This window comes from Conger conger, chromosome 11 (assembly GCF_963514075.1).
Source record: "Conger conger chromosome 11, fConCon1.1, whole genome shotgun sequence".
NCBI lineage: Eukaryota > Metazoa > Chordata > Actinopteri > Anguilliformes > Congridae > Conger > Conger conger.
Window position 1 is genome coordinate 22,979,853 of NC_083770.1, and position 22,477 is coordinate 23,002,329.

The 22,477-nt window shown below is 43.8% G+C and overlaps 2 protein-coding genes across 3 annotated transcripts; both read left to right on the forward strand.

The window, feature by feature from the left end:
• The first annotated feature begins 779 nt into the window (after positions 1-779).
• On the forward strand, positions 780-12,031 carry fancg (FA complementation group G). The gene is made up of 14 exons (XM_061261428.1): positions 780-1,040; positions 1,329-1,413; positions 1,513-1,638; positions 1,833-2,017; positions 3,338-3,482; positions 3,813-3,943; positions 5,164-5,310; positions 6,040-6,200; positions 6,516-6,582; positions 6,881-7,227; positions 7,550-7,590; positions 8,169-8,330; positions 9,693-9,825; positions 11,355-12,031. Exons 1-14 carry the CDS (start codon positions 963-965, stop codon positions 11,461-11,463), a joined length of 1,917 nt encoding a protein of 638 aa, XP_061117412.1. The 5' UTR covers positions 780-962; the 3' UTR covers positions 11,464-12,031.
• A 513-nt stretch (positions 12,032-12,544) lies between these two features.
• On the forward strand, positions 12,545-21,851 carry vcp (valosin containing protein). 2 transcript variants are annotated; one of them, XM_061260398.1, is made up of 17 exons: positions 12,545-12,703; positions 14,623-14,734; positions 15,216-15,388; positions 15,650-15,792; positions 15,899-16,029; positions 16,245-16,376; positions 16,500-16,602; positions 16,690-16,823; positions 17,028-17,163; positions 17,524-17,636; positions 17,835-17,999; positions 18,227-18,349; positions 18,457-18,669; positions 19,102-19,410; positions 19,896-20,051; positions 20,588-20,742; positions 21,104-21,851. In XM_061260398.1, exons 1-17 carry the CDS (start codon positions 12,687-12,689, stop codon positions 21,207-21,209), a joined length of 2,421 nt encoding a protein of 806 aa, XP_061116382.1. In that variant the 5' UTR covers positions 12,545-12,686; the 3' UTR covers positions 21,210-21,851. The 2 variants fall into 2 exon arrangements, with proteins under 2 accessions (XP_061116382.1, XP_061116383.1); XM_061260399.1 differs by lacking the exon at positions 12,545-12,703 and adding an exon at positions 12,958-13,316.
• The last annotated feature ends 626 nt before the right edge of the window (positions 21,852-22,477 follow it).

Below are 22,477 nucleotides of genomic sequence, written 5' to 3' on the forward strand. Positions count from 1 at the left end.
CTATACTGTTACAATATAACATCCTTCAATAGCTATTTTTGTTGTTGTTGTTGTTGTTGTTGTTTTTCTTTTCTTTCATCCTCACATAGCTTTCTTGGGTGCCATTAAGTTATCTGACTCTGATCTGCAGTTTTATTGTCATGTATCTTTTAGCATATAGTTCTCACTCTACAAACACGACAAAGGATACAACCCTTGACACTCAGTTTTCCATTTATAAATGGAGTAACACATTTAACACATTAGTTTAAGGCAACTGTCCCACTACTTTGTTCGGAAACTAGTTAGCTTGTATTGTCAATTCCAACTTCAGCCTCTGCCTTTTTTGTAGAATACGCGCACTCACCATTAATTGGTTGAAAGGTTAACGTAACAGCTGGATCTCTGGCTGACAGCGCAGTCATAGAAAGTATGCATTTGCAATGAAGATATTAACTATGTTGAACTTTATTTATAAGATTTTTTTTTTAATTATGGTGAAAGAATAAGATGTTTTTCTCTTTCACTCTTCCACTTATATTTATCTTTGAATCTGGGACAATAATTATTTTAAACGATTAATAACTTTTTTTAAATTGAAAGGCGTTTCCTTGTTTTCTCCTATTTTGAATTTGTATGCAGTTTCCTTGGAGTTAAAATAAAATTTCTAACATTAAAACAAGGGACTATGTTTTACACGGACGTAATTCTGCAGACATTGACACTGTGCATAGACGTTTCTGATTGGCGGAAAGAAAGGTCGGAGTTCTTGCAGCCAATCAACGGAACGATTCAAAGGACACAGAGAAGGCGGGTGTTTATGATTCCATACGAGTTGAGTTTCAATTTCATTGCAACTAATTCAGCTCTAATTCAACATTTGCTCAGCTGGCTAAACTCAGTTGCATTGAACAAGTAACGACAGCTGGCCTTCCATGGTCATTTCTAGCTAACTTAGCTGTAGTTCGCTGACGTACATTTACATGGATCTGGGAATTCGGAGCATTAATTGCTTGGACATTTGGACTGAGGAGAACAATGATATTATCAAGAAGTGGAAGGTATAAATCACTGTTTAACCGTTAACCATAGCTGCCAACTCTCACGCTTTCGGCGTGAAACACACGCATTTGCCTGTTTTCACACGCACATGCAAATGCGTGTGTCTCACGCCGAAATCGTGAGAGTTGGCAGGTATGGTTAACTAGTAAGCTGTCAAACGTTAGCTGAATTTGGCGGAACTGAATATAACTTATGTAAATATTGTAATTACAGCAGCTAAGGTTAATTAAACAGCATTAGCCTACCTTTAAAGTTAATTCATTTAAATCGTTGACTTTCTATTTTAGCGTAATGAAAGAAGTCCGGAAATACAACAGGACGCACGTAAGCGTTACTACTCCGATATCCACAAGCTACTTCAAAAAATACAAGGTAAGTTCATCGCCATATTTCTCACCTAAAATAATTGTGCAAAATAACAGTAGTCCTTATCTAGCAGCTAGTGTTAACGTGACATTTTGTTTACAACAGGTGTCCCGTGTGTTCCTGGTAGCGTCCGACTTGAGCTGACCGTTCTTTACAACACTTTGCTTTTCGCTCTTAGCCTGTCAGCTTTCACAGAATGGCGAGTGCTTCTCACCCATGGTCTTGTTAGAGGTAAGACAACCGCTACTTCCGGAAAGTACAGATCTTTGTTTACCCATGCTGTTCTGCAAAGCCACAGGTTTCAGGTGTGCTAGTTGAGTCAGTTGACACTGGCATATTACCAAATAGAGTGAGTTCCATTTTTGGAATGTAGTTGGACAGGTTACCAAACATACTGTAATTCCCTTGTTGTTACTTTCCGACAGCACTTGAAGCCCAGGGCTGCCATCCCGCCGGCTCTGAGCTGACCGTGCTGTGGCAGACCGCGCTGCAAATCTTTCCTGGCACAAAGACGCTGTCCTGCCTCCAGCAGCTCCTGTGTGTGCAGGGAGCCCTGTGGCTCTGTTCTGACCAGTTGGAGGAGCTAACGGACATTCTGTCAGGCCCCCAGGTGTGTGTGCACAACACCAGCTTTCACTGATCCCGTCAGGCTAATGGTTCTACATACCGGGTCTGGACACTTAGCATTTATATGCATTGTGTGTGGTTATATCACCTTTTAATATGTCATTGCTATATTGCAGTGTCTTCTAGGATGCCCCATTGTAGGCTTGTGCAACTGCTTTAATGAATGCACAATCCCTGGACAAGCATTGTCTTTTGCCACTTTCCTTTTGGTTAAAGAGTTGACTGGTTTCGTCTTCTGGGTGGCAGATATTTTACCTCCAGTAACAGCTTGACAAGGCCCAAGTTAGTGTGTGATGTTTTCACTCAGAGCTCCCTGGTTGTATTGTCAGTGTGTGATGTTGTCACTCAGAGCTCCCTGATTGTACTGTCTGGAGACAGGGCCCAAGTCAGTGTGTGATGTTTTCACTCCAAGCTCCCTGATTGAAAGCACAGTTCTGTACTGTCTGGAATGCAATATTCAAGATGTCTCACAAGGCATTGTAGATATCTGTAATTGCAAAAACCCTATGATATCAAAACTGCATTAAATAATTGTATATTTTTTAGTTACTAAACACATTAGGCCACTTGGCTTTCATTCCACACATTTGGATGCAATAATACTCAGGAAACTAGGTTAGAACACAATGGGGCCTTTCACTTTGTCTATTCACCAAATCTAAGTTGGCCTGAATCAGCACTGGAATTATAGCCTGCTTTGTGTATCGTGACATGCAAACATGGTTGATTTACACCCAGAATAATGGAAATAGAAACTGTGCTTAACTTGGTGACTACAAGTCCAGTGCATATACTGTAGCATCCTCTATTTTTATGCTAGTTCTTGTGGATTGTTGTTTCTTGAGCTGGATGGGCTCCCTCCACTGATTTGGATTGTTGCAGGTTTTATCAGCAGCTTCTCAGTAGGGCTATGTGGGAGGAGTGCTCATGGGGAAATGCCCTGTGGCCTGGGACTCCAGGACTAATGACTGTCCTCCATTTCACTCTCTGTCACAGGCTAATTCTCCTCAGGGTCATGGCTTAAAAATGAAAACTTTCAGTGGTGAAATTGTTATCATGAACTACATACTATTTGTCTGCACCATAAACAAGGAGGTCATAACCAAAGTTTTAATCCAGAGGAGTTTTATTTCCTCAGAATTCTCACAATATGTACAAGTGCATATGAATATTATGGGAGATCTTGTCAGGTACGTTGTAGTGTTAATGTACGAGATGGAACAAAATTTCATTTGGGAAAGAATATTATTTTAAGCCTCCTTCTGTTGTATATGGGCTTAGTTTGTTATCTTCTGCCTTTCAGAAAGATGTGGCAGCAGCGTCAGGAGATATGCTTGCAGTAATTGGAGACCTCAGGTTTTCCATTGAAGGGAATACCGCCCTCTCCGTTGCCATGGCACCCGGGGAGCTAAAGGAGCTTGTACACATCTGCACTGTCACAACAAAGGGTCAGAGCGTTATGTAATACTGGCCAGGTGGGCGAGCCAGAGGAATGGCTTTGCCATCTGTATACAAAATTACACTTGAACCAGTAGGATAATTTTCTATGAGTGTATAGTAAATGAGAAAATAAACCCATAATATATTGCTTGAAACCCAAATATTTATGTAGATAAAAGTTACAAATTGCTATGAAATACATAGACAGGTTTTAGATAATTTGTTAGATCCATTGTTTTGGTTTCATGACAGCTGGTACAGACAACACTTGCTGGGGCCTGGTAATTGACTAATTGACACCCGTGCCCCCCCCATTCTCACCTGCCCTGTCCCTGCAGGTGTTAGAGCGATGGAGGAGGGGAAGTACCCCCGGGCCCTTCTGGCTTTTCAGCAGGCCCTCTCCCTGCCTGCACCCAGGACCCTCCTGGCACAGCTCCACACCATGACTGGCATCTGCCTGGGCAAACTGGTGAGGATTGGCCTGTTATTACTGCAGCTGATCCAGCCATTCATCTGTCCACATTAGGGTGCTCAAGTCAGACGCACACTGCATTACTGTATGTATGATGTGAGGGAAAGGGAGTATATACAGGGATGGATAAGTGAGGATGAATTCTACACTGTAAAAACTATGGGACTATTAGGGCATCAATCCATCACCGGGGGGAGAGAAGTGCAAACACATTAAAAAATATGTAGGCTTCACTTGTATGGTTTGAGAGACTTCCTGACATGACCACTTCAAACATGGATACAGTAGGGGGCGATATGCATCTGTCAAGCTGGATGTAAGCTGCCATGAATTCTAATGAAGAAGAGCCATTCATTTTTGTGTGTGTTTTCTTTTTCCACTTTAAAAGAAGTGTCCATAGATGCCTTTCATTGACTATGTATGGCATTCAACGTATATTTATCATAGAAGTAGTTTGTAGCGGGGCGGTACGGATGGTGCAGTGGGTAGCACTGCCGCCTCACAGCAAAGAGGTCCTGGATTCGAATCCTGGTTCGCCGGGGCCTCTATGTGGAGTTTGCATGTTCTCCCTGTGTTCGCGTGGGTTTCCTCTGGGTACTCCGGTTTCCTCCCACAGTCCAAAGACATGCAGGTTAGGCTGATTGGAGAGTCTAAATTGCCCGTAGGTATGGTGTGTGTGCCCTGCAATGGACTGGCGACCTGTCCAGGGTGTATTCCTGCCTTTCGCCCAATGTATGCTGGGATAGGCTCTAGCCCCCCCGCGAGCGACCCTGTTCAGGATAAGCGGGTTAAGATAATGGATGGATGGAAGTAGTTTGTAGCGTGACAGTTTGCATTATGCTTCAGTACGTTTTTTAAGTCCATACTGGTGTTCCTCTAGCTTTGTTGTGTGCACTTTGATTGGCAGTGCCAGATACATGCAATGCATGCAAATCCAATTCTAGGAATTATTTTATGAGTCACTCCTTTTTCAATGGAAATTAAAATGGAACCGATGTTCAGTTACGATGTTCTTGCAATTTCTTGTAAGCCGCAGGCTGTGCTGATTGGCTCAGGCCGTGCTCTCTCTCCTCAGGTTGTGCTGATTGGCTCAGGCAGTGCGCTCTCTCCCCAGGCTGTGCTGATTGGCTCATGAAGTGCTCTCCCTCCTCAGGGCTGTTCTGATTGGCTCCTGCAGTGCTCTCCCTCCTCAGGGCTGATTGGCTCTCTCTCCCCAGGGCCGGACCCAGAGTGCCCTGCAGTGCTTCAGGAAGGCCCTGGAGGTGGACTTTGGCTGTCGGAGTGCGCTGTATCAGAGCTCGCTGCTCTACGGGCAACTGGGGAATACCCAGGCTGAAATGGAGGCCCTCGGTCTCCTCCACGCTGTGAGTGACTCCCTCCTCCCCATCTGCCCCACCCAAGGCACTGTGGTGTTCTGCTGCTCTCAATTAAGCCATGTTAGAAAATCAATGAACACTTCCCTCTTACACATCGGGCTGAATGAAGCAGAGTAAAATGGGAAAAGCTTTTACACAACGCTGTGGAAGATGCTGAGGCAGGGGAAATGAGCTCTGGGGCTGTGTGAGTATGATAGTGCGTGAGTGAGTGAGTGTGATGGTGTGACAGTGAGTGAGTGAGTGAGTGAGTGTGTGTGTGTAGTGAGCGATGGTGTGTGTGTGTGTGTGTGTGTACACTTTGTGAGCACTTTATTAGATATTTATTAGACCTATTTTTTTTACTTATTGGTCTTCTGCTGCTGTAGCCTATCCACTTATAGGTTTGCCGCATTGCGTATTCAGAAATGCTCTTCTGCATACCACTGTTGTAATGCGTGGTTGTTTGCGTTACTGTAGAGACTGTTGTGCATGAAAAATCACAGGAGATCAGCAGTTTTCAAATCACCCTGTTGGGCACCAACAGTCATTCCACGGTCACTTTGATCACATTTGTTCCCCATTTTGATATTTGGTCTGAACAACAGCTAAACCTCTGCATTTGGCTGCTACTACATGATTGGCTGATTAAATATTTGCATTAACAAGCTGGTGTACAGGTCTAGCTAATAAATTGCTCGCTGAGTGTATGCAATGGTGTGTGTTTGTGGCCTTGCTTAGGCGGTGTCCCTCCCTGCCTGTGGAGACTCTTCCAGGGACCAGCCCCCGCTGCTCGCCCCCGAATCCCTGCTCCATAGCTCCACCCTCACCCGCCTCCTCGCCACGCCCTCCCCACCTGGGGTCCAGCATGCCCTGGCACACAGGTGCCTGCAAAGCCACAGGTAACTACACACCTCTATCCTACATAACTGTACAAACATCTGTATCCTACGTAACTCTACAAACATCTGTATCCTACATAACTGTATAAACATCTGTATCCTACATAACTACAAATATTTTTATCCTACGTAACTCTACAAATGTCTGTATCCTACATAACTCTACAAACATCTGCATTCTACATAGCTCTACAAGCATCTGTATCCTAAAATCTATTGCACTGAAGTTCTCCTTGAGGTCAGATTGTCACATTGATTGGGCTGAATTTTTTAAATCTGGAAAAATTTGATAAAAATATGATTTCTTTCCTGGAGAATACCGGAAGCTGTAGAGCACTACCTGGACTTGCTGACTTCCTTACAAGCAGATGGAAAGCTGTTGGTACGTCCTGAGTTTTCATTTTATCTTTGTCAAAATGTATTTAAGAAGCGTGAGGGCAGCAGATCATAGTTGTTGCAATATTTTACCCTCTTCTTCAGTGGCTACATAATGTCATGTTGTTGTAGATGTGTACTGAATAAAAGCGGTCTGTGATTAGACCAGCACAGAATGATTAAATCCCATTCATGTAATGCTAGTCGGAGCTAGCGTACATCCGGTTGCAAGCTTTCTCTCAGCCTAACATGAATGATAGCCATAGGCTAAACAAAAATGTCATACTTTGATCAATGCATCTCAGGTAAACACGGGTGGCAGCCCAAGTCTTCCCAGAATCCCTGAGATCTACCTGGAGGCGGCGTTCGCCATGCTGAAGGCCCGGAGACTGTGGGACACGGTGGCGATCTGTGAGGAAGTTCTCAGTGAGACCGTAGACCTGGTCCCAGAAAGGCTGGTGCTGGAGGTTCCCGTTGAAGAGCAGCAGGGGCCAGACTGTGCCACACAGCCAGCTCCTCTGTACGGGAGGAGCAGAGAGAGTGTGGTGGAGAGGCTGAACCTTGTGCTGTGGACTGGAGCCTCCTACCTCCTCCAGGGCCAAGCCTACAGCCACATTAAGGACCATACAGAGGCCATAACACATTTCACCAGGTACAAAGCCTCTCTGTTACTGAAATATTGGTGTGTTGCATTTCTAGGTCATGTCTTATTGTGCTGGTTTGCCTCCTCGTCTTTTCCATAAAGAAAAAAAAATCAGAGTACACAAATGTTTTCTCTCTTGGCTTAGTTTTACTGTCTGACTGAAGGTCATGCATGAAGGCATGGCAAAGAAGCTTGTGAATGCATGCTTTGTAGCGTTTATACTGTGAATTGTTCTTTTCAATGTAAAAAAGGCATAGAATTTCATTTGACAGGCAAGCAGCAGCAATCTGCCATTGTTCTCCTGTTTCAGTGAAACTTTCTTTCATTTCAGATCAATAAATGCGCTCCTAAAGGTGCTCGTTAAAAGTAAAGGTAAGTGTTTCTAGAAGAGGGCAGGTGACCTCATTCAGAGCAGTGCCTGATGGATCTCTTCTGTATGTGCCACTCACACCCACATTTAATTTGGCTTTCATATTGTAAGCGCATTGGGTACAGTAAATGGGGAGGTACACCTGTGTGTCACAGTGTGTGAGTGCAGTTGATTAATGGGGAGGTACATCTGTGTGTTGCAGATGGCCGGTGCTGTGTGAGTGTATAATAATAATAATAATAATTAATAATAACTACTTATATAGCATTTTTTGAGCACACAGCACAAAGTGCTTTACAGCACTAACATTAAAACCATAATATACACACAAAAATACACGCAATGGCAGAAAAATATTAAAGGTACAATAGGTCATTTCGGAATTTTAATGGCCAAGAGAGAAATTGCAGCAACAAACGCACTGAAACCCACCCCTTCTCTGTGAATGTGTGTGAGACACACCTGTGATTTGTAGTGTGGGAGTGTGTGAGACACACCTGTGATTTGTAGTGTGGGAGTGTGTGAGACACACCTATGATTTGTAGTGTGGGAGTGTGTGAGACACACCTGTGTGTTGCAGACAGCTGGTGTGGAGATCCAGGACAGGGGGCTGGGGTTAAGCTACAGACCCTACGGACACTGAAGAGCCAGGCCCTGGCTGGTAGGGGGGTCTGCTTCCTGCTCACTGGGAGGCACAGGGAGGCTCTTCAGGACCTCCAGCTAGGCCTACAAGCCTCACCAGGTACTGAGCACCTCAGGGTTCAGCATTACATTCAGGACTACAACTTAAAATTTCATTTCATATATACAACGTTGCCTTGGTGATGTCATAAGATGCTCATCCTGTCTCCGTGTTACTCATAGGGATGAAACGGGCAGTGATATCATAAGGAGGGAGCTCAGTGATGTCAAACGAAGTGTGTCCCATTGTTTTTCACTCCACCCTCCTTTACTCCACTCCTCCACTACCACTCCTCCACTCCAGCAGAAGTATGTGGAGAAAAGGAGTGGCGTTAACGAGTGGAGCAAAGGAGCAAACGAGGGGGAGTGAAGAAAATCGGGACAAGCTGTTATCATAGTGGATGTCCTGTGTCGAAGAAATAGCCCTATCTTAGCGTTATTGTTTGCCAAGCCCACAAATATTCCCATACCAAATTACAGATCACAAATTACATATGCTCAGTCCATTTAAAACTACAAAATCACTTGTACGTTTCAAGCACAAGAACCATTCTGGTTCCAGTGGTGGAATGAATCCCTCACCATATTCAAAGTATACCTTATTCCTCTTGTCTAACACTAACCCTTAATACATTTTTTATTTATTTTTTATTGCACTTACAATTACTATTTTGTTTTTGTTTAGAACAGCTCTTCATGCGTGTTTTACTAGTTATGGATTTGATGCTTCTAACCCGTGGAAGAGCCTATGCATTTGTAAATCTCTTTGGATCAAAAGCGTCTGCCGAATGGCAAAAATGTAAAATAAAAAAAAAACCTAAAACGTAACCTAGCCTATATGGCGCTTCATATGTGAGTTATCATTTTCCAATGTTCAGTGTTCACATTGGCAAACAATTATTTCCCACTTTAACATCTGAAACAAATGTATTGGTAACAAATATGAATAAATTCATCCATGCAGGTTTATGTACTGTAATAATAGTTGTCATGCTGGTTTGTACAAACAAACATATATATGTTTCAAATTGTAGGATATGAGCCACAAACGTTAACTGATATTTCGCAATCTAGGTAGGATGTGTGATAATTGGGGAAATTCAAATTCCTCTTTCTGGATCTAGACAGTGCCAGATTTTGTGGGATGGGTTTTCATAGTATGTGGGCGTGAGCTTGATGAAGTCACCCAGGAATGTAAAAAAACTTCTGCTGAAGTGTACATCCTTGTTCACTTCACCAGGGGAGTGGAGGAGGGCAGAGTTGAAGCCCTTTTGTTCATCTACGTCAATAATGGGGCAGTGGAGGGAGGGAGTCCACAAAGATCCGTTTCTGGGGCACAGAGTGGAGGAGGGTGGTAGTGGAGCGAAGGAGTATGCATTTTCCGACTAATGGAAAGCACCCCCTGTCTCCATGTCACTCTCAGGGATGGAGCACGCAGAGCTGTGGCTGGTCGAGGCTCTCTGGCAGCTGGGGAGGAAGGAGGAAGCGGTTTCCCGTTGGAGGACAAGGAATCAAAGCTCCGCCCACACACCTGTATCACAGGAGCACAAACCTGGGTGAGAGGAAGAGTCTAACTCTACCCTTATCAGGAGGGACACATCTCCTCACGTGGCTGGGCTCACATTTCAATGTGGTTGAAACTGTTATAATTATTACACAGAATGCAGGATACTCTTATAATGGTTAGCAGTTGAGAAATGGGAACTGAAAGCTGTATTTTTTTACCATCCCTTCTTTACTGGACCCACTGTGCTTGCTCAAGTACAGTACCATTCAAAAGTTTGGACACACCTTGCCGTTTTCTGGCTTTTTTGATCAATGCTTCATTTCCACTGTTTGTAATCAAGCAATTCATATGTGGTCAAAGTGCAGATTCTCATATTTTATTAAACCATGTTTTTTTATATTTTGGTTGCACCATGTAGTAATTACAGCACTGTTTTTACACGGCCCCCCATTTCAATGTTTGAGACAATTTAATATAATGTCAAATAAAATAGTCATGTTTTGTATTTGGTTGCATATCCATTGCATACCATGACTTCCTGATGTCTGTGACCTATCGATATCACCAGAGTCTGGATATCTTGTTCTCAGGTTGTCCTACAAGCGATACTATAACTCTTTGAATTTGAATGGGTCTCTATGGGAATTGGGCGGTGGGACTAGATTTGGCTGTAAATTATGCTGAGGCAGTATAGAACACATTTGTTGCCTAAATGGCTTTAAGTCATCAAGGGTCCAAGGTATCGAACCACCCTCAAACAACCGTGCTTCTACTAGATATACAGTAGATACTTCAAGGGTTGTTTCTCCTGAATAATTCTTCCATTTAGTTCAACAGGAAAATTAGTCAGGATAAATGTCCTTTGTAGTATCTACATATCTGCATATCTGGCAGCAGCAGGATAGTTTGAGGCTCATCTGATACCTTGGGCCCTTGATGACATAAAGCCATTTAGCCAACAAATGTGTTCCATACTGTTTTGGCGTAATTTACAGCTGAATCTAGTCCCACCCCCCAGTTCCCATAGAGATCAATTCAAATGCAAAGAGATTTTTGTATCACTTGTACAACAACCTTAACATATGATATCCAGATTCTGGTTATGTTGATGGGTCACAGTCATGGCATGCAAACAATATGCAACCAAATACAAAACATGACTATTTTATTTGACATTATGTTAATTTGTCTCAAACATTGGAATGCGGGGTTATGTATAAAAAGTACTGTAGATACTACATGGTGAAACCAATATGTACAAAAATACCCTTTAATAAAAGCTGAGAATCTGCACTTTGACCACGTATGAATTGTTTGATTGCAAACAGTGGAAATAAAACATTAATAGGACAAAGCAGAAAGAGGCAAGGTGTGTCCAAACTTTTGACTGGTACTGTATATTTTGTGGTTAATGTACTATTAAGGCATTTCCTATCACATTTCAAGTTGTAGTTGTTTGACCAAAGGCAGGTGTTGACTAAAGACCTATGCAGACTGAAGGTAATACTTTTGTGTTGGTGTTATTAGGAAGTATTGTGAATTAAATTGTTTCTCGGAAATGTTTTATTGTTGTTGCAGATTTCTGCCTGTGTATCTACAACACAACCTTCAAAATGGGGTCTGTGTTGAGCCTGAGGGCCTGAGGAAGAAGATGGAAGACCTTCACTGCAGAGGAGCTGCAACATGAGGAGATATGATTACCAGTTGCATTTTTGGGAAATCTATCCCACGTGGGATTTCTTCCAGGAACTACATATTGGCTTTTAAGACTTTTAAGCCTTCTGCCGCAGACACACATTATACCTGGGAACTTGAGTACATCGGTGGAGTGCAATGAAAATCTATATAAAATCTGTACTGGGCAAAATGACGCATCATGCACCATTATGACAAGCCATGAAAAGTATAGTAATTATGAGTAGTCAATCTGCACTTGGTGACTATTTACCTGAACAATTGTGTAAGGTGCTGTAATTAATAAGAAAAATGTTTTACTAACTATATATCACTTCCACCACGCTTTATAGTTCTATCACTATCACTAATGTGCACATTTTTAAGAGGAAATTTGAACTAAAAAAATCTCCAACCACAGTGCTGAATAGCAAAATTGTTAAGCAGTAGACATTATGTATTCTCTTTGTGGTGATCATAAGTTATCCAACATGGTTTATTGTTGACCATATTCATTAAATTCAGTTCTCCCAAAATGATACTGCCTAAGGTGACTTCCAAATTGTTACCCATTTATTTATGTGTACAAATAAAGTAAAATATTCTTTCCACCTCCAAATTGTACACTTTTTTCAAAGAGACTGAATATGCTTAAACATAAATTCCTGATTGTTCTGGAAAAGTTGAGGTTTTTTTTTTCTTTTTTGGGGTGGGGGGGTAGTCTACAGATTTGATTACTGTGTCATTACAGTACCCAGAAGCAGCTTGAAAGTTCTCGAAATTGGTAGTCAATATTTTGCTATTCTAATTTAACATGTAAATATGACATGTAACTGGACCAATTAAGTGGAGCCATGTCGCTTTAGGGCGTCCGCTAAGGTCATACCAAAATATAAAACGTAAAATAATTTAACCAATGAAAATTGTGTTGCTTGGTAGAAAAGGTTTCCGCAGCATTTGTTTAATATATGGTTGGTAAATGTTTTACAGCGTTTTCCGAAAAGCGACCAATTGCATAACCGTTTCTAGGCAGAACACAACAATACATTTTTTCTGATTGGTACTTTTTCCTGTCTCTCTCAAACTGTTTCTCCGCAGCTTTGATGCTAACGAGCATAGCGGCCTTGAATTCAGTTTTGGAAGAAAAGAACTGACGGGAAGGTTGAGGAAGAAATTTAACAAAACAATACACACTAGGCATACGTCTTATTTATCAAATATTTCAGGAGGAGCAACATGGCTTCGGGAGGAGAGTAAGTAGTACCAGCCAAATATCTAACCTGATCGAAAGCGATTTTTTTTTAGTTTCGTGAAATTGCATTTTTAATGAATCATCGTCGATGAGGGCATTTTACCTCAGCAAACAGGGACCTAAAACGTTTATTCAAACGTCATCGTCCAAATCAAATTTAGGACACGGTAACCGAAATTAGTAATACGTGGTATACCCCGCTATCTAGACTGCCATTTACCGTTAATTGTTAGAAACATGTCGGTCGGTGGGTAGATAGCTAGGCTACCGTGCTGGCCGGCAGTCTAGCGAGGGTAACGTTATGTGATCAGCAAACCGATACAGTTCGCTAATGTTAGCCAGCTAGCAAATCATTGTTAACTTCATGTCAAGCAAGCCTACTTCATGGCACATTGAATCAGTGATTATAGCAAGGAACGTAGTTAGCTAAAGCCTATTCAAAGCCTACAATAACGTTCTTATTTAGGTGCTAGCTATGATGTTGGCCTACCGGCACAGCGTTGGCTAAAGAGTAAACCGACAAAGCGACTGACATTTCCAAGTTGGTCGGTTGCTAGACACAGGCTAGTTTATTGACGTCAAGAAACAATTGGTGTTACTGTGCCAATGGACGAGTAAGTTGCACGGCTAGCAAGATAATTTGGTGAGGTAACGTTAAGTTACTGTTGGATGGAAATAAAGCGTTCATCGTAAATAAGTGGGAGAGTTAGCTAGTGCCACTGAAAATTCTGCCTAGCTAACGTTAGCCTTAATTGAGACATTTGTGACCTCAATAAGCTAACGTTAGCTATCTAGCTCACACAGTACATCAGTTTGTATTCACATATTTAGCTAACGTACCAATCTAATGTGTTTATTTAGGAAGGTTCTGTTAGATTAATTCCTCAGAATGTTAGTTTGCTACTAACTTAGCCTCTTCTGTTTAGATGACGGGCTACGTAACATGAGATATCTAGGCTAGCGAAGTTACCGCAGCAAAATAGCTAGGTAGCCAACTGACGTTAGCTTGCTAGCTAGCTTATTAGCTAATCATATTAAAATTATAAGTGTGTTTTTGTTGGTGTTGGATGGATACAATGGGTTTTTACAAGTATTGTCTTATTGGGAGGAATTTAGCAATGCAGTGTTGGATTAATTGTGTTTTGTTGTACTTTCGTTTATTTTATTGCTGTGTCATCCGGGCCTGAACTCGTGTGTCATGAATGCGACGTCCATTAGCAACATGCTAGCCAGTTGTGTTCCTTTAAAATGTGACATTCATATTTAGGTTGAGTAAGTTAACGTTGGTAATATTCTGTTGTCGAGCTAACGCTACCTAGGCAGCCATTGGTGAATGGTTACTTTTTTCACGTCCTGTAGGTAAGTGATGCATGTTAGTTAACGAGCTACCTAACGTTAGCGTTTCAGGATGCAAAGTCAGTAGCTACACGCGACTTCGCTTTGCATCGCTTGTTGATGTCATCGCATCCTCTTTGTTTGGTCGGTAATTGCCGAGCTCTTATGAAGTCACCTGTCTAACTTGGCGAGAAATGTCAGGCAACTGGGTTTTCATACTCAATCGGGGTTGATTTGACTGAATTTATACACAAACACCTGCTATTTATTTTCTCCCAAGCACCCCACTCGGGGGGAACATTTCAAACTTTTATTCAACATTGATCTTGAGAGTTCTGCCACTGTAAGGAATTAAAGGTGTACTATATTTAGGTTGGCACAAGTGGTCCGTGAGTCATAAACACAGGTTCAATGACTAAATGACTCCACTACTCCATGTATCTATATGAATATTGAATTTGAGTAGTTGCATGTCAAAAACATTCTAGATATGCACAAGTCAGTGATGTTAATAACAAGAAAGGACAGATAAAGATTTTTTTGTGGTAGTGGTAAAACATTTATTTATTTTTCTGCCCTTCACAGATCCAAAAATGATGATCTATCAACGGCTATTTTAAAGCAAAAGAACAGACCAAACCGATTGATTGTGGATGAATCGATCAATGAGGACAACAGTGTGGTCTCACTTTCACAGGTATGGTCTTATCTCCATTCTCTTCTCCTCTTCGTGTGCGATTAGTTCAATAGGGAACATCCACTCTATTTCATGTCGGGTGTTGAGAAGCAGCTGAGCTAAATACATTTCCAGAGGACATAAGGCTAGGTGTTGTGCATGTATGGGTTACTATAATGGGCAAGGGCATTCCTGTCTAAAGTGCTTTGTACAGGGAATAACTTGGTGGTCAAAGTTCAAAGAGACCAAACTGGACACTGATGCAGTCATCTTAGTTGGCCTCAGCGGCTTAGAGAGGACTGGGGCTGCCCCGGTGTGGCCACGATAAGATCTGCATGGCTGTTGGGCTTTTGAGCTTTAACCCCACATTGCTCCAAGGGGGATGGTCCTCTGCTTAGTCCAATCATCTGTAAGTCATGTTTGATAAAAGCGCCAGCTACATAACTAATGTAATGTCTGTGATTGATAGACTGTGTTGTAATGATGCCCCCCCCCTCTGCAGGCTAAGATGGACGAGCTGCAGCTCTTCAGGGGCGACACAGTCCTGCTGAAGGGGAAGAAGAGGCGGGAGACTGTGTGCATCGTCCTCTCAGACGACACCTGCTCCGACGAGAAAGTGCGCATGAACCGGGTCGTCCGCAACAACCTTCGGGTGCGCCTGGGAGATGTAGTCAGGTGAGAAACTACAGTAACCATGAGTCTGTTCTCTCACGGTCAGTCCACGGGGTGTGCTTTATTGCCAACATGAGCCTTTTAGATGGTTAAAGTGAAGTCCACATAAAACTTAGTGTTTGTTTTGTTTTATGAGGGTTTATAACCACTGTAATCATGTGGGACTTTTTGGCTTGGGGATTTCTGCGACAAAGTTTCAGTTTCATTAAAAGCAGTAGTTAAAATGCAAACACAGGACTGATGAGATTTTTTGTCCTGTTGTAGCATCCAGCCTTGCCCAGATGTGAAGTACGGAAAGCGCATTCATGTGCTGCCCCTTGACGACACAGTGGAGGGGATCACTGGAAACCTGTTTGAGGTGTATCTGAAGCCATACTTCCTGGAAGCCTACAGGCCAATCCGGAAAGGTAAACCTGTAAACCTCATAAATGCGCAGGCTCTTTCTGTTGAGCGTTTGTGAGGCTGTAGCGGTCGGAGCAGAGGTCAACCCTGTGTATTTCTGCCCCCCTGTAGGTGATATTTTCCTGGTCCGAGGCGGGATGCGGGCCGTGGAGTTTAAAGTGGTGGAGACGGACCCCAGCCCCTACTGCATCGTGGCTCCAGACACAGTCATCCACTGCGAGGGGGAGCCCATCAAGCGAGAGGTGCGTTCGGTTTCTCACACAGAGTAGCACTCCGGGGCAGCGATGAAGCAACTAAGGTTAAGAGTAAGTAGGGGCCAATCGCTCCAGGGGGATTGGCCCCTATTTACTCTTAACTGTAGTTGCTTCGTCTAACCAACTCTGCTAAATAATTAGTGTAACTCCGTACGCCAGCGCGTAGGAGGGGAGTGGCATTAACATGCTCTTTGTCTGTGAAGGATGAGGAGGAGTCTCTGAATGAGGTGGGCTATGATGACATTGGAGGCGTTCGCAAGCAGCTGGCCCAGATCAAGGAGATGGTGGAGCTCCCTCTCAGACACCCAGCTCTGTTCAAGGCCATCGGCGTCAAGGCAAGTCATGTGATCTGGGGTCAAAGATCATCACCTTTAAAAAAAAAAAAGCTGGGAATCTACATGTGCAGTGAGCAACCTTATGCAGCAGAATGAAGTCTAATCCAGGGTTTTTTTATGTAGCCCCCACGTGGAATTCTCCTGTATGGACCCCCTGGAACTGGAAAGACCCTTATTGCACGTGCTGTAGCCAATGAAACTGGAGCTTTCTTCTTCCTCATCAATGGTGAGCACTCTGCTTGACGTTACTGAAAGCTTAAAAGCCTCAGGATGTGTTTCTGTGTTTAACGCTTGTGAACGGGGATCCCCCCAGGCCCGGAGATCATGAGCAAGCTCGCCGGAGAGTCTGAGAGCAACCTGAGGAAAGCCTTCGAAGAGGCAGAGAAGAACGCCCCCGCCATCATCTTCATCGACGAGCTCGACGCCATTGCACCCAAGAGAGAGAAGGTGAGCAGATACAGCTGTGAATCGTGGGGCAGCTTGGTCTGGCTTTATTCAGGGGGACTCTTCGGACCTCTGTCTGTAGTGTGCTGGAGCCATACAGCTGCGAGCTAGCCTCCCTGCCTTTATAGAAAAGTCATTAATGTGCATTGTCCCTGTAAATTTAACCGATAAAGAAGGAAATGCAAATTAATGCTCTGTTCCTGTCAGACCCACGGAGAGGTGGAGAGGCGCATTGTGTCTCAGCTCCTGACCCTGATGGACGGGCTCAAACAGAGGGCTCACGTCATCGTCATGGCAGCCACAAACAGACCCAACAGCATCGACCCGGCGCTCCGACGATTCGGTAACTACTGCACCCCCTAAACACTGTGGAACTGTGGCCATAAAAACGCAATTATAGCTGTGATGTTTATATAAATATGTGTTTTTGCTGTAAGCTATTTTCCCAATAAAGGGCACTGCACAACTGCGGCTTAGGTTGATTGTTGCTGAAGTGCGTTAAATTGGATGCAGTTGTATGTTTGTGTGTTTCAAAATGCAGACTATTCCATGTTACACAACTATAATTTGTTCACATATATTGATTGTCACAATAATTGATGCTTCCGTGCTGACCTGTTGAAGCGAGTTAAACTATGAAATGTGAGGTATGTTTATTTTTCATTTGAAATGGCTTTTAACTGGTGAATTTCTTCATTTCAAGGGCGCTTTGATAGGGAGGTGGACATTGGCATCCCTGACGCAACCGGTCGCCTTGAGATCCTCCAGATTCACACCAAGAACATGAAACTGGCTGATGATGTTGACCTTGAGCAGGTCTGTTCCCTGATGAAAGCAATACATCAGAATCACTTTAGTAGCTAAATGATCCTTTTGGAAATGGATTTTGGTTGAGTTTTGTATTTGTGATTTGTGAATCTTTAGAACTGCTTTAAGGGTGGGAGATAGTTCTGTGAATAGAGGGCTCACCGTGAGTGACAGTTGCTAACCGTTTGTGGTTTCCCGCTCGTCCAGGTGGCCAATGAAACCCACGGCCATGTCGGAGCTGATCTGGCCGCGCTCTGTTCAGAAGCTGCTCTCCAGGCCATCAGGAAGAAGATGGACCTCATCGATCTGGAGGACGAGACCATCGATGCCGAGGTCATGAACTCCCTGGCCGTTACCATGGACGACTTCAGGGTGAGGAGATCTTGAATGCACAGCGTTTCTTATGACTTTAGCCAGACCTATACCATTCTGTGCCTCTGATATTGGCAGAGATCAGTTGACATAAAATGGAGGGTATTGCTCTAATATTCTGACCACGTCTGTTTGTCGAGTTCAGGGCTGTGAGTTGTGGAGTTAGCAGAGGTATAGATTCCTGTGCCAGTTGGTGACCTTGTGCTGTTTTGGGTTGTGTGGTCCAGTGGGCCCTGAGTCAGAGTAACCCCTCAGCACTGAGGGAGACGGTGGTTGAAGTGCCTAACATCACCTGGGAAGACATCGGTGGACTGGAGGACGTCAAGAGAGAACTGCAGGAGCTTGTACAGGTGAGCTACGGATGTGCCCTTCATAATCTCACAGCATGTAGACAGGGCACTTCACAGAGAGAAGGTGTGTGTTAGGGGAACTCAACTCTTTATTCACTCTTTTTCAGTACCCAGTGGAGCACCCAGACAAATTCCTGAAGTTCGGCATGACCCCATCCAAGGGGGTGCTGTTCTACGGGCCCCCCGGCTGTGGTAAAACTCTGCTGGCGAAGGCCATCGCCAACGAGTGCCAGGCCAATTTCATCTCCATCAAAGGGCCTGAGCTGCTCACCATGTGGTTCGGAGAGTCTGAGGCCAACGTGCGCGAAATCTTCGACAAGGTGAGACCTGAACCGCCAACCCAGAGAAAGCCATGGGTCATGTGACTGCATTAACAATTCAGTGACTGGTTCATCTAATATTTTTAAAGACTTTGAAAAAGATTCCAAGAAGGACTTCCAAAGTTGACTAAGTCAAGGAATAAGAGTAGGAGCATGCTTTAACACAAAAGGCAGTAAAAAGACTTTTTACATTCAGGTTTTAATCCATTGAACCGAAAACTGTTGTTTCGACATCTTCCTCAGAGAATGTGCCTTTGGGTGTGTGTAAGAGAGGGATGTGCTTTTAGCCTTTTTTGTAAAAAAAATTTTATTAAGAGAACTTGCATGTCTAATTGAGTAGGATGTGATAATTTAGCCAGTGTGTGAGTTTGAAGCGATCTGGCCCCTGGTGGAGCTGAAAATGACCTTTGAACTCCTGCTGTCCCTCCCCAGGCGCGTCAGGCGGCCCCCTGCGTCCTGTTCTTCGACGAGCTGGACTCCATCGCCAAGGCCCGCGGCGGTAACGTGGGCGACGGGGGCGGAGCGGCCGACAGGGTCATCAACCAGATCCTGACGGAGATGGACGGCATGTCCAGCAAGAAGAACGTCTTCATCATCGGCGCCACCAACAGGCCAGACATCATCGACCCCGCCATCCTGCGACCCGGCCGCCTCGACCAGCTCATCTACATCCCCCTGCCCGACGAGAAGTCCCGCATGGCCATCCTGAAGGCCAACCTGCGCAAGTCCCCCATCTCCAAGGTACGGCACTGAGCTGTGCCGCAGGGGACACTGCACTTCATCTCCTCTCAGCCAAAGTCTGACCCCTTTCCATCCAAGAGTCCCATATAGTACTCTCGACCTTACACCTTTTCAAGCAATCAAAACGACTGCTATACTATTGTTTTGAGCCCCTATTAAAACTACATTCTCAAGCTCTTAATTTTCTCAATCAAAGCCAATACCCCTTTCACTGGAGCCACTTCATATTGGGCTTGGGAATGAAAGGGTTAATGCACAGAGGCCTGCAGTCCAATGGTTAACTCTTGCTTGATTAATAACTTATGCCCACCTTGAAAATAGAAATAGAATACAATGTTAACTCTCTCTTGATTAATCATTGGAGTACAGGTCTCTGTACACTTTTTAAATTGAGTATGAGTTTGGAAAGCCGCATGTTTATTGCTGAACAAAGAGCAAGGTAAAAGTTCCTTTGTTGGTAGAGTAATTAAATCTTCCTGCTGTAGGATGTGGACTTGGAGTTCCTGGCTAAGATGACCAATGGCTTCTCTGGAGCTGACCTTACGGAGATCTGCCAGCGGGCCTGCAAGCTGGCCATCCGAGAGTCCATCGAGAATGAGATCAGGAGGGAGCGCGAGAGACAGACCAACCCCTCAGCCATGGTGAGACTTTGCTTTTTTTCAAATCAGTTTGGAGGTACTAAACCACTGCTAGTAGCTGAGTAACTGAAAGGCAGTGTTACAGTGCCACTATCTATAGTTTCTACAGACATGCTGTATTGTACTCTGCTTGTTGGGAAAATTGAAGTTTCTGCTGGAAGTACTGTAGGGTGCCTGGGAAGGGACTGCGGTGCTGGTCTTCCTTGAGGACCAAATTACCCCAGGGCTGTGATGGGGACACTGTTCTGTAGGAGATTCCATCTTTAGGCAAAAGAGTCCTGTTCTTTAGTCTTTCCTGGCTCTAATCTTGCCACTTCATTATCCCTCAGGATAAGTGGCTCAGTAAATTCTCTCCTTGTCCACATTGGCTAATGTGTGGTTTGCATTTGCCACAAAATGGCCGCCCTGAATTGGCCCGGTGGGAGCAACACATTGGCGGTTGTGGAATGGCTGTGAAGGTTTGAGGTGATTAAATGCACGGTGTATGGAGTAGGTAGTGGTTGGAAGGGCATTAACGCTGGCTGCCGCTTTGTGTGCAGGAGGTGGAAGAGGACGACCCCGTTCCAGAGATCCGGAAGGACCACTTCGAAGAGGCCATGCGCTTTGCTCGCCGCTCGGTCAGCGACAACGACATCCGCAAATACGAGATGTTCGCCCAGACCCTGCAACAGAGCCGAGGCTTCGGCAGCTTCAGGTAAAGGAGGCAACTTGTGTTAGCTGCTGCTAGTGTTAGCCGCTGTGAGAGTTAGCCGCTGCTATCGTTAGCCACCGCTAGTGTTAGTTGCCACTTTGTTTTTAAACAGTATTGCTGTGATTGAAGTATATTGTAATTTGGTCATGTAGTCACATTTTAGCATTGCAGAAACTCAACATGAACTTTGAAGAGACTCCATATGCTCTCTTCTTGATATATGGTCCCCATGTCTTGTGTAAATATGTGGAGAATATGTAAATTGAATAAGAGCGTCTGCCAAATGCCATTAATGTAATGTAATGTAATGAGGTGCAAACCTGGACGGAACTGAACTTTCAACCCTTTCTCTGGTGCGCCCCAGATTCCCCTCCAGTAGCCAGGGGGGCAGCGGCCCGAGCCAGGGCTCGGCCGGAGGCAGCGGGGGCAACGTCTTCAACGAGGACAACGACGACGACCTCTACGGGTAAACCCGACCAGCGCGGGACCAAAACCAATCCATCCAACCCGGCCACAATGTACAAAAACATACACCAGATTCCACATTTCCAGGACTCTCTTATGCTTCTTAATGTGTTTATTTTTCAAAATGGGCCCTTTCTTTCTCTCCCCCGAATGTCGGAGAAGCATGTAGCTGCTTGTCTTTGCTGTGGTTTGTGAGAGGGTGATTATTCCAGCCGGGGGGGGGGTGGTTTGTGAGAGGGTGATTATTCCAGTGAGGGTGGGTTGGGGGTTCAGTGATATATGCACAGTAGAGTGGCTTCCCTCTCTAACGCGGTTCTTCACAGCAGTCTGGAGCGGCTTTAGTGATGGGTACAGTGCTAGCCTTTATGGAAGAAAAAAAAATGCTAATGACTTCATTTTTTTTATGAACGTAGCATATAATGTATTACAGTTTGAAAATGTTGTTAAAAAATAAAATCTCACGAAACGAAACTAGCTGGTTGATCGTTTCTGTCAGATTGTTTTTACTCTTAACGATTGAAGTGTGTCCTTCCTGGAGTCTGTAGTGTTGTAATGACAGTCGGTTCTCAGGCCTGGGAAGAACTTGGCACAAATTCAGTTTGTTCATTATTATACGCATCTAAATAAAAAATCTCTTTTGTTCTTTATCTACAGACCTGTTTTTTTGTGACACTTGGTTTGTGGTGATGCATGAATATGTACATTTTCATTTCTGACTTCTAGAATAAGCCCTTCAATGGATCATGTCTGAAGTGTCACAAGATTCCTTGTTTAGATGCCCAAAGCATAATTTAAATGTACATTATAGTCAAATTATGAAAAGAAACGGTATTAAAATATACTTTAATATAATTATAAAAGTATATTTATTGACGCTGCATCTGTAAAGTTAACTGCAGTGATGGGTGGGTACTCGCATCTTGATGAATGAAGCAAAATGGCACCTTAGTTCAAGCTCATGGGATTTACCAGGCATATTGCTAGCTTCCTAAGTAAATTGTTATTTCAATCATTTAACCAAATGGATTTAAATCTATTTCGGCTTAACATGAAGAATATAATGCAAAAACAGCCGCATGTCTAATTAGCGGTTAGTTGGTGAAATCTTTGCCCCTTTGAACATTGATAAATGCTAGATTGGGAAATGTAATGCCGTGGTGAATGCTCATTATACCAGTTAGTTTCCTCTGTGGTACAGGAAATGGGCTGGTAATGGTTTCCTTGATTTGATTTTGAGAAGTCATGAATATATTTTGAGGTTATTTTTCAGTGG

What these genes read in the sequence shown, in the direction of transcription:
- vcp (XM_061260398.1), top strand. An exon ending in GTGTGGTCTCACTTTCACAG is followed by an intron (nt 14,735 to 15,215) that starts GTATGGTCTTAT and finishes CCCCCTCTGCAG; the next exon opens with GCTAAGATGGACGAGCTGCA. An exon ending in ATGATGTTGACCTTGAGCAG is followed by an intron (nt 17,637 to 17,834) that starts GTCTGTTCCCTG and finishes CCGCTCGTCCAG; the next exon opens with GTGGCCAATGAAACCCACGG.
- fancg (XM_061261428.1), top strand. Translation starts at nt 963, where the DNA reads ATGGATCTGGGAATTCGGAGCATTAATTGCTTGGACATTTGGACTGAG. An exon ending in ATATTATCAAGAAGTGGAAG is followed by an intron (nt 1,041 to 1,328) that starts GTATAAATCACT and finishes TTTCTATTTTAG; the next exon opens with CGTAATGAAAGAAGTCCGGA. An exon ending in CCCTCGGTCTCCTCCACGCT is followed by an intron (nt 5,311 to 6,039) that starts GTGAGTGACTCC and finishes GGCCTTGCTTAG; the next exon opens with GCGGTGTCCCTCCCTGCCTG.